Genomic DNA, 12,195 nt, shown 5'->3' on the forward strand with positions numbered 1-12,195 from the left:
TACATACAGGGTCTCTGTAACAACCTAGAGGGGTGGGGTGGGGTGGGATGCAGATGAGAGGGAGGTTCAAGAGGGAGGGGACATATGTATACCTATGGTTGATTTTTTTTCTTTCATCTGTGAAATTATCCATTTGGTGATCACATAAGTAATACGCAAAAAGTTCTTATTTCAATTATAAAAGCAAATCTGACTCAAGATCATTGAGAAAAGTATTTTGCAAATCAACAATTGTTTATTTCAGAATATAATCAAGTACCACAGGCTAGATTAAAAACTTAAGGATAGGGATTCCGCTCCCCAGCCCCCCATTTAAAATAATAAAGGTAATCAAACCTTCCTGCCAATCTAGGTGATTGTGAAATTTAATTACCAGCAGTTATCATTAAAACAAAGGCAAAGCAATTTCTTTTATACATAATTGAATATTCCAGAAGCAAATTTCTAAATAGTTCTCAGAAAATGTATTTTAAAATTAATTTTAACTTGATTATTTCATCTGTTGTGTCCCAGCTGGTAATATAGAATAAATGAGATGCTTAGGCAATGTGGTCCACCAATAGCAAGTAAGAACACAGTTACAGGAAAATCAGATAACGTTAAGCTTAATACTGAGTAAACTGTTAGATTTTTACTCTTCACACAAATCCACCCAAACGTAAACCTCCCACACCTATTCCTCTAAGAGAAGTTTACCCATGGTATTCTATGTGAGTTCACCTCTCCATAGGCTGGAGACTACAGAATCAACTGTTACCTTCTTAGTGCTCAATTGCTCAAATATATCCTGAGGTGTGGAGAGCTGGACTATCAAACCCACTGCTACCTGAACAGAAAGAAATCCTCCCACAGCAGCAGCCTTGAGTGATCTGGCAGCTCCATGATTGAGGCTGTTGATGGGCCTATAAGCATAACTGTCCAGAGAAGAGGAACCACCAAAAAATAGCCCTAAGAAGTTGAAAATTAGGCTATGAACTTCCCTATCTCCAGGCCTTTGCCTAAGATCATCCCTCTCCCTAAAATGCCTTTCCTGCTCTCTGTTTTCTGAAAACATCCCACTCATCCTTCAAGGCCCAAGTCATAAGTCACCCCTACTGACTCCTCACAACTGAGGTCATCCGTCTCCTCCCTGTACTCTCCTCCCCATAACTCATTTTCTCAAAATAGAGTATAGATTGTTGTTTGTCCATCTCTGCTGCTGGATGGGGAGGGAAAGGGTCTTGATCCATCTTTCTATTCCAAACACTTGGGGATTATGCCTGGAGGCTAAAGAAACTTAATAAATGCTTGTTTAATGGAGCTCAAACCTCAAGACCAAAGCTAACATGCAATGCAAGAGGCAGATTTGATATGTGTTGGACTTACTTTGGTACCTATACTCTGAGCCAGTGAAAGCTTTTTATTTTTTCCTTCCTCCAAGGAACAAACTTTATTCACACTGAGCATTCATTAAGTGCCACACCCTATGTTAAACGCTCTAGACACATTACCTCATTTCATCTCCATGACATTCTTAAGTTCCTATTATTAGCATTAGATGAGGAAACTGAGGTGTGGAAAAGTTAAATAACACACCCCAACTTATCCACCGGTGGAGCTGAACTCAAGGACAATATCACAAAGCTTCAAAGCAAGAGGGGTATGTGCGTTAGTCACTTAGCAGGGTCCAAATCTTTGAGACTCCATGCACCATAGTCTGCCTGGCTCCTCTGTCCATGGAATTCTCCAGGCAAGAATACTGGAGTGGGTTTCCATTTCCTTCTCCAGGAGATCTTCCTGACGAAGGACTGAACCTGGGTCTCCTCCGTGGCAGGCAGATTCTCTACCATCTGAGCCACCAGGGAAGCTCTAAAGAATCGTTAAATTATTTTCAACACTTAACCTCCTTGAAGCTGAGGCTGAGGCCAACCTGAGGTCTGGCACATAGTAGGTCTACCTACTATAGAAAAAACGGTGATTAATAGACTGATGAAGTGCCCTCTATTCTCAGACTCTGACCTTTGCCTGAGAACCCAGCTGCCATCACAAAAAAGCTCTATTCTTTCCTGCCCAACACTTCTCACAGGTGTGAATTGCTTGTGTTTTCTGAATTATTCATGATCCACATGATGGTAAGTGTGCTTAAAAAGAGAATTCTGGTTCTCATATTTTTCAAGACACAGTACCTGATTAATTGGTGAATCAGCCAATATAAGTTTCATGGGCTAGACTGATTCATGGTAAACAACATATCCCGGCCCACTTTGTGAATCTCAGCTTTCCTGTTATCTCTCAGTTTTCATTAGGATTTAAAACAGTGGTAACTAAAGCAAAAAATAGAACCTTCACACGCATCTCTATCCTATCTACAAAGCAGTTAATGTCATTTAAAGCTTATACTGTGCTGCATCAAACCCAAGTATTCTTCCTAAGGCTGAGTTAGTTTTCTCAATAAGGCTCCTTATGCTTAAGGAGATATTTCATCAAGATCTGAAAATTCAGATGCCACAGCACCTGTAATTCATACACCAGTAAATCACATGATAAAACCACCTTACTGTCCTTCCTCTTGTCTTCTTTCCCTTCATTACCACTCTCCCACCAGTTCATCTTGTGGGCCATTTTCAAAGAGGGGTAACCATATGGTAACCATAAGCCAACAGCACTGTATTTTAAATTCAATGTTAGTCAACCAAAATGAATTGAAAAGCAGCATCAGTGGTTTGAGGGTACTAAAAATAAGCTGTAGCATTTGCTGAGTTCTCAGAATTAAAAACCACAGGCGGTCGGTCAACTTGTTGCTGCTCTTAATAAGATATGACTGTTCTGCCCCATTGGCTGTTACTACCAGAAACTTCGACTACCTTGTACACGTAACAACACTGCGCTTTTCATCAGTTGATAATGATCAAAAAAGGAAGTGCTATTTCACTGGAACTAAAATCTGCCAAAAAAGATAATAGATGACTTTCAAGTAATCACCTTGTTCCATGTCACAACTGCACCTTAGTCAAAGCACCTTGCATTCATGATTTAATTAGTCACACATCTAGAGATAGGGTTCCTTAATGCCTGGCTTGCTGTCCAATGCCTCCAATAGAACGTTTCTTTCTCTGAGTTTAATTATTGGAGTGATAATTTAAAGTGGACACACAATAGAAATTAATACAATATTGATATATTGAGTATTTCCATTAGGACTTCAAGACCTTCTTGACCCTTGAATACTGTAAACTACAGTAAATGTCTTGTCAGCTCTCCCTTTAGGGTTTGTCATTAAAGTTTTCAATGACCAGAGCGGTAGAAGCATTCTACCTAATGCATCATCCTGATTAGAAACCTGTCATACTCAGAATCCAGAGGGTCTGCTGCTATTGATTCCTACTCCTTCAGATTCATTAGCGATTTCTTCTCTTCAATTAGACCCGCTGATCAACCATAGAAAAGCTGAAAGAACCCCTTCCTTTGCTCAGCCACACTTGAAAGAAAAAAAAAAAAAATGTATGCCGGGAAAGTAAAATTACCAAATGTATTCTGAGGCCACAGAGGAAAATCACACACACACATACATACGCAGACTTGAAACTGGGCAAGTGGTCAGAGGCTGGGCTTGACCGCCGATCTCTAACTTCAATCAGAACCAGAATGACAGAATCCCTGAATTATCCCTATCTCAAGCCCATACACCAAACGTGCGTCTACACGGAGCTAATTTCTGAAACAAACAAAGAAAATGAAGTATGCGAAGAGCGAGGGTTTGCTCCCCCTTGCCTTGAATCTGGGCATCCAGTGGAATGGGCACCGCACAGCCAGAGGGTCGGGGCGCCCAGCGGCACCCTCACCTTCCCCGACCCGCCAGCCCTGGTTCAGTGGCGCTAGAAAGTGCGAGTCCGCCCTGCTCGCCTCGCTTCTTGCCTGCTGCTCCACAAATCCCCAACACCCCTACTTCTGCACACCAAGGGCGCCCCCGCTCTCCCACCTCTGCGCTGTCACTCCAGGCGCGAAGGTGCAGTGGGCGCCCAAGGATGCCGGCCAGCCAAACAAGTGTCACAGCGGCCGCCTGCCTTCACTCCGGGAGAGCGGGCAGAACGGCCACAGGTAGGCTCTCTCCATCCCAGAGTGCGGGGCGCGGGCAGGGGACGAGACACCCAGCGGGGCAGCCGCTCCCGATGGGCTGAAACTCACCGGAGGACACCGAGGAGCCGGACAGGCTGGAGTTGCTGGACGCTGCCATCTCCGTGCGCCCCGCGCGACGCTTCTCGCTCAGCCCCGGAGCGGACGCCGCCGCCGCTGCCCTGGCCCGGCCGCTCGCAGCCTCCGCGGCCCCCAGCCCATGGCAAAGTCCAGGGGACGCGCAGAAAGCACCAGCCTCCGGACTCTGCCTGCACTTCCTGCTCCGCCAGATGACGCGCTGCTGCCGCCGCTATTTATTTGTGGTTTCCGTCCCTCTCGGCGCCTTCGCACGCTGTTCTCCGGGTGTCGGGGGTAGGTGGGAGCCGAGGGAGGCCGAGGGGCGGCCGGAGCGGACGAATCGTGCCTCCAGCCCAGCCCCAGCTGCGGTCCGCGCTTCCCAGCGCGCGGCTGGAACCCGGGCTCCCGGGCGGCCCACAGTCCCTCCACCAGCTCCCCGCACCCTCCCCGTGGGCTCCCTCCTCCCCGGCCGCACTTCAAGCTGCCCGGGCAAAGGCAGCGGGAGACAGACCGACAGAGCGACCTCCCCCTTCTCCCTCCGCCCCAACTCCTCTCGCGCGCACACAAAGGAAGGAGAGGAGACGCGGGAGCTCCGGGGCTGGCTCAGCGGCTGCGAGCTTGACAGCTCCTGCGACGGGGGCTGGAGGAGACGGCTATGGACTGCTGGGCGGGGGTAACACTGGCCCTAGGAGCCGGACCCAGAGGTGCCAGAGAGGCCGCGGGGGGCCGCGGGGCGAGCGTGGCGGCGGTGCGCAGCGCTGCTCCAAGGGTTTGAGGGCGCCCCGAGTGGGGCGTGGGGGGAAGGTGGTGGGTCGCGGCGCCCCCGGCCAGACTAAGGAGCAGCGAGACAGCCCGGGTGGGATGCAGAGGATGAAGGCGGGGTCACTAAGGACACGATGCTAGGGAGAAGGGGGCCTGGGATGCCAGAGAGGCTGTGGAGCGCTCCTTCCACTCCCCTCGAAATTGTCCTTTGTTGCTCTGGAGCCGAGGATCCCTGCCCTGCAAGAAGGTGCGTTTCCTAAAAGACCCTCAAAACACTCCGCAAGCCAGTCGGGCTGCACTTAAGTACCCCAGCCACCGGACTGCTCGACGGGACCACTGGGCTTTTGAGATGGGCCTTCAAAGAAATAGAGACGTTCCAGATATGTCATCAGGCCCACACAAAGCCAGCAGTCAAACAGAAAGGTTCTCAGCCTGTGTCTTGCAAAGGAGCCTCACAAAAGACCTAAGACTTGGCAGCAGGTCCAACTGTGCGCTAAGCAACTGCTTAGGTGTGTGAGAGAAAGAGGCTCCAGCACAAGGTGTGTACCTTACCCCTGTATTTAAAGCTAAATTAATTTCACTGGGAGGAAATATCATGCCGATTTTTTAAAGTCTATTTCACGCTCCCAGCAGGGTAATCAGTTCTTTCATTCCTGAAGCCACAGAAAACTGTGAAATTTGAACAGAAATTGTTAGATCAAAGGAAAAAGCAAACATTAAAGGGATGAAAGTACTCTCATTATGTAGCAAAGTGGAAAGTGTTCACATTGGAGTAGTTCAATGTTTAAAAACACGGTTAAAAGGACATAGTCAATTTAAAAATTATCAGGAGTGACACAGGAACAGCAGCCAGTCCTAGGGGGTCCGCCTCAACCAAGCACCTAACACACGGTGAATAAATGTTGAATAATCACAATATGCACCCATGTAACATTTTCTAGTTGATTTAAACTATTTTTTTTGAATGCCCTCCAGGATACCATCCCAGTATATGTTCCCAATAGGGCTCAATTTTTTTTTTTTCTTATGGACTTCCCTCATGGCTCAGACAGTAAAGAATCTGCCCACCATGTGGGAGACCCAGGTTCAATCCCTGGGTAGGGAAGATGCCCTGGAGAAGGAAATGACAACCCACTCCAGTATTCTTGCCTGGAGAATCCCATGGACAAAGGATCCCGGTAGGTTACAGTCCATGAGGTTGCAAAGAGTCGGACACAGCTTAGCAACTAACACTAACAGAATACCATCCCAGTGACATTCCCATTAAGGCAGCTTGCTGAATAGTTGACAGCTCTTGAGTACTCTCCAGTCACACAGGACTAAGTCTTCCTGACCCTCATCTACGTGGTACTTGAAACATCCCTGTCTGGTATAAGGAGACCCAAGCACCCCCTCTCCTTCCCCTCTTCCATTTTTCTTTTTTGTGTGATGCAACCTTGATGCAGTTTACTTGTGGTGCCCTTCAAAGACATACGGCCCATCAAAACCTTGACCACTCTATCAGAATGTAACTTCCAGTTATTTTTTCCAGAGTTCTGATCAAAGGCATCATCTTCCTCTCTGACTAGTGATCTGTGTATCCCTCCAGATCTTTAGCTGGTGGACTGTCTAACTTGGCTATGTCACCTAAGTAGGGTTGTCTCTCTCTGGGCTTGGAAGGAGACAACACCTGGACTCAAACTCTGGTTCTGCCACTTATTAGCTATGTGACCTCAAGCGAATGACACATTCACTGAGCTTCAGTTTCTCCACCTGCAACCATACTGCTGATAACGTAGGGTGCTGCGAAGATTAAATGAGATATATAAAGCCACAGTACCTGGCCAATAGTCTGTGCTCCGTAAGTGATAGTAAATTGTTTACTTGAAAGGTAGAATGTATGATTTGAACAACTTTCGCTTTCTCCACTGCATCTGGAGATAACTGAGGGAACTAATCAGTAGTGGCTTATTCTACCAGGGGAAATGCTCATCTTTGGCCCAAGGTTTGTATCTTTCTTGTCCCACACTGAGCAACATGCAACAGGTTTCATGACTCAGAAGTCTCACAAAGGGAGGTCAGATTCTATTTCTGCAGTTGGGATGATAGCATTTACACTCAAAGAGCTTTACAGTCCTTAGTTGGAGAAAGTCAACCATGATTCTGTGAAGTAGGTCATTTTTCTTACTCCCAGTTGACAGGTGAAAGGAGAGCAGGACACCCGTTGTGAAGGCATCACCCCAGGGCTCCCTCCTGTGCTGCACAAACGTAGTCTAAGCTGGAGAAGAACTTTGTCCACTGGGTCCAGAGGTCGGACGAATACGAGACCAACACGTGTGCTTGCTGGGTAGAAATGGGATGACTGGGGAGGCTTAGCTTGATGGTAGGAGATGGATGGAAATTCTGAAGTATATTATTTTGAAGAACAAAAGGAAAGCTCTAAATTTAGAACTAAAATCTGAAAGACGATCAATAACTTGGATTGTTAAAGTCAGAGCCAACGGAGAAAACTCAGCAGGCACGATCACTATTGTTTTTCTTAGATTCAGAGGCTAATGGCTTGCTGCTACTTGTAAAAATGTTTAATATCAATAGATTAGCAGCAGGTTGCTGAAACAATTTGCCAACCCCCTCCTCAATTGGCCTGGGAACCTGTTTGTGAACCTTCCAAAGCATTTCTCTAAGTGAAACAATTATTCGTCTGTGTATTTTATTCACTCACATATGGCACTATTTCTAGGCAATGCCTGGTTTGCTGGTAAAGAGGGAATATTGGTGCTGCAAAGATCTTAAGTCTGTTTGACAAGCAAGAGTTTTTCAAGACATGTCTACCTTCTTCAAATTGTAAAATACGTATGGGATGAAAGGAGTCTTGTCGATAATGTGGTCTATTACCATTTTGTTTTAACTTCGCTTACATGCTTAGTTTAGCATGTAAAGCCTTCCCACTTTCCCTTTCCAAACACATTTCCTGTTGTCCCCTTCACAAACGTAACCCCACCGCATCACACCCTGTGCCACTTGGGGCTGCCAGCACTGGCCTTTTCCCATCCCTCCCTGCTGGACATCCTACATACCCTGAAGGGTCAAGAAGAATGTTTATTCTGGGGGAATCGTCCCTGATTCTCATGCCAGAAACCAGCTCTCCTTCTGTTGAGTTCCTATAGTCTTTTCTCTCTACCTCTCAAGTGGCAGATGCTCTGTCTTTCCTTGGTCACAATTGTGGAATATATTTGATCTCCCTACTTTATTAAAAGGCTTCCTAGGGGGTAGGTTTCTTTTCTGGCTGGCCTTTGCATTCTTTACCATGTTTGACACACAATAGGTGTTCAGTGGATATTTGCTGAATATGGGAGTAAACCAAGGAACAAGTGGTTCTCTTGGACACCAATTAATTTTCACATCAGCAGCTGTGACCACTGAGTAACAAGGTGATGAGTGAGGCATCTGGAGCACACAGACACAAAATCCTGATGAACGTGTAAGGACACACTTTTGCTGTGAACAAGAGAAACTAAAATGGTGAAAACGAACACATTTTGATGGATCAAATGTTTGCCATCCCTACCCCCACTCCCATCACAGCTGTTACAACTCGTGTAATTTACTGTTTACAGAGTAGCTCTTATGTTACTGTAATTTGTTTATTTTTGCTTTACTGTTCGTTCCTTTGAAGTTGAAAAGCAGATATGAAAACACCACAGGGTGAATGTGGCTGCCTTGGCTGGGGCTGGGCTCCCATATTTCAGGCACTCAGGGGTGTTTGTGAAGGTCATTCCTTTTCTCTGTGATAAGCCTAGAATGAAATATTCCTGACTCTCAAGATTAATCCAGTGGCCAGCATTCACTGGAGAACAGTGGAGCTATTTGTCAACTAGCTTTAAATATTTTATGGCAAATACCTTACACAGGAAATGGGTCCTTTTGCCATCAATTTCTCCACATAGAGATACTCTTTGTTGTGGTGAGAAGTATTTCCCTTTGTAGTTTAAACTGTGTTTCTAATACAAAGATGCGTAGTCCTGTTAAAGAGAAAACACTTGCTCCTCGCGGGTAATGTCAAGTGTAACTAGTGACAGACGCAGAGAAACAGTGCATTTCCTCCAAAGAAGTGCGCCGGCAGCCCAAGCTGGGGTAACAGAGCAGCCGGCTCAGACGCCGCAGGTAGCAGCCCAGCCTCTGAACAAAAGGAGTCCACACCTGGGGTGCAGACAAAGGAGGCCGCCTCGGCTACCCAATTCCCAGTTCACACTGCCTGCTGCGGGAGACCCCTAGTGGCCACACGCCGCAAGCACAGGTGTTCCTGAATCTCCTCTGAAATGCGGGGGCAAGCACAGGTAGGTGTTCCTGAACCTCCTCTGAGATGCAGAGGGATTCAGGGGCATCACTTTAAGCTTCCCTGTTGGCTGCATAATTTGGGAGTACCAAACACACTTATGACACGGCTGTCAGCTACAACCTCTTTGACTTGAGAGAGAGACAAAGGGAGGAAAAGAGAAAGAGAGGTACTGAGAGAGAAATTGAGAAATGACTTTTCTTACTATCTAAAGAAAAAAAAAAAAATCAAGAGTTCAGAAACTCAGTGATAGAGTTCCAAAATTTGTTGAATATGCTTTCCTCTGCAGATCACTTCTCTGGTTTTGTTCCCTGACGTTTAAGATAACAAAAATCTTTTCTACCCTCAATGTCCGAAGAGAAATCTAGTGTAAACTAAACTGAAGAGTGTTGTAAGCCTGCTCTGGGTAAACATGTGTAGGGAGTTGTTTTTCATGTCTTCTGGGGTAAGTTTGGCTTGATGCTCTTTTACTGTCAAAATCTGCTTTCACAAAAGTATCCTATGGATTTGTTCTCTAACTGTCCATTCATTTGTGTGTTCATTATTTTACTCAATGATGTTTACTAAGCACTCACTGTGTGTCTGGGAGTATGTTAGGCCCCAGGAAGAAAGATAAGAGGAAAACTACATTCTTGCCCGGGGTGTGCTACAGTGTGGCGCCTCCACTCCTCCTTGGAACATTAACATTTTAGCTGGGGCAACGTTTTTTTGTGTGTTTTGTTTTTAAATACTGTACTCTAAATGTTCTGTGCCCTCACCTTCCAGAAAAGTTCATTTCATTCCCGGTAGCAGCTACAGATGGAACAATCTTTTTTTTTTTTTTTAATTTAAAGGAGGGAGGGTAAGTGAGCATTGGAAGAAAGCTAATAGATACAATATCTGGCAATTTTCTGATATTAAAAAAACATATTTAGCCTTTTGCAAATATTCCAGATTTTTTGTAAAATGAGGTATACAATGATTCTGGAAAAGTTTAATGTGTATCTGTGGAGTCAAACCAACCTGAATTTCAGTCCTAATTGGCATTTGTTAAATTGTGAGACCTTCGTCAAGTTACGTCTTAATCTCCTGATTTTTAAAAATGAGGTGAACAATTTTGTGAAGCCCAAACAAAACAACAGATATAACGCAGCGTCTTCCACACAGAAGCCCAGTTAGGAGTTCTGGGTGTCTGCTCCTTAGAGCAAGATACAGTGTGCTGACACCTGTCTCTCCAGAGCAGTCTGGAAGAAGAATGTCTGGAAGTCGTTTCCCCTCTGCCTACGTTCAGTCACCTGCGTGAGATTACAGTGAGACAGGTGAGAGAGGCCTGGGCTCTGGAAACTGATCCGGGTGCAAATCCTGGCTCTGCTGTGTCTCACGTGGTAACACTGGACAAGGAGCTTAATTCTTCTTATTCTCATTTTTATGTAAAAGGCACTGATGTTAGTGTATGCAGCATTATTATAGTACTCAGTAGGCAATGGCAACCCACTCCAGTACTCTTGCCTGGAAAATCCCACGGACGGAGGAGCCTTGGTAGGCTGCAGTTCGTGGGGTCGCTGAGGGTCGGATACGACTGAGCAACTTCACTTTCCCTTTTTACTTTCACGCATTGGAGAAGGAAATGGCAACCCACTCCAGTCTTCTTGCGTGGAGAATCCCAGGGACGGGGGAGCCTGATGAGCTGCCATCTACAGGGTCACACAGAGTCAGACACGACTGAAGCGACTTAGCAGTAGCAATATTAATGTCCAGCAGGGTTTTACCCGTAGTCGCTTCTGGAGACAGAGTGATTTTGCTGGAAGAAGAGTGTTTCAGAATCTTTAGAGAGTGGCATGTGTAATATTAAACTGTTTACTCAAGTTTGTTTTTTTTTTCCCTGTCTCTCTCTCTCATACACACACACACACACACACACACACACACACACACACACACACATACGCTACACAAGATAGCAATGCCTCACATTGAGACATTTTCCCACAGCCTCTCTGGATAAGAATCCTGGTAGAATTTGAAAGCAGGGTTCAGTGTAAGAATGTAGGCAGATTGCTTAACTTTTCTAACAAAACCTGTCCCCTGTAAGAAAAAGGAGAGAAAACTAACATTACTGCTGCTAGTGCTGCTACTTTTATTACCACTCAGAGCATTCCCTGCCACTGGTGATGCAGAAGAATCACCTTCCACTCAATAATCCTTTACTGTGTGCCAAGCCCGTGCTGTACACGTTGTTCTATACGACAATCCTGAAGTGAAGATCCTGAGCTCCCTTTTCCATCTGGGGAAACTGAGGCCAAAAAGCTATGTCACATCTTAATTAAGACAGACGGCGACCCCAGTATTAGGCAGTATCATCTCCTCTTTATCTCGTTAAGAAAACCTAAAGTTAGAGAGGGTACATCATTTATCACGCGTATACGCATCAATTTGAACCCAGCTTTGGCTCATTTTTTTCACAATACATGAAAATTCTTTTCAAACACGTAGTTTTTGTTTGAAGTCTTTCTGCCTTTTTTTTTTTTTCGGTAAACATTTTCCAGTTCAAGCCTTTGTGTAGGTAAGAAAGAAAGTCTTTAAAATACATTTTATTTGCTTTACTCACTCGTGTATCCCTATTTGAACCTTGATAGTCCCATTGTCCTTGCCTTTGCAAAGGCTGGGTTCTGGACAGCTCACAGGGTGACCTTGTGATCTGACTCCAAGGGCCTGGGCAGGGATAGGCATTGTGTCAGGGATATGAAAGCATTCACCCACATGGGGGGATTTCGGGGGACTATAAGTGCTTCTGACCAGAAACTCCATCGCATCCCAGCTTTCAGATGCTGGAAGTCTCATGATTAGAATTTTTAATAATTTTTTTTCTTCAATAAGAAAATGTTAACTCAAGTATAGTTAATCTACAATTGTGTGTTAGCTTCAGGTAAGGACTTTCACAATCTGACTTAATCAAACAGTGCTGTGAA

The 12,195-nt window shown here is 45.4% G+C and overlaps 1 protein-coding gene across 1 annotated transcript in view; it reads right to left on the reverse strand.

Moving 5' to 3' along the window:
- CHN2 (chimerin 2) overlaps positions 1 to 4,285 on the reverse strand; it is a 337,558-nt gene extending 333,273 nt beyond the window's left edge. Inside the window, exon 1 of the mRNA XM_068972312.1 lies at positions 4,165 to 4,285. Coding sequence (XP_068828413.1) covers positions 4,165 to 4,213 — 49 coding nt within the window. The 5' untranslated portion in view covers positions 4,214 to 4,285. The remainder of the gene's footprint in view (positions 1 to 4,164) is intronic.
- Between the last annotated feature and the right edge of the window lie 7,910 nt (positions 4,286 to 12,195).

Source organism: Capricornis sumatraensis, chromosome 5 (assembly GCF_032405125.1).
Source record: "Capricornis sumatraensis isolate serow.1 chromosome 5, serow.2, whole genome shotgun sequence".
NCBI lineage: Eukaryota > Metazoa > Chordata > Mammalia > Artiodactyla > Bovidae > Capricornis > Capricornis sumatraensis.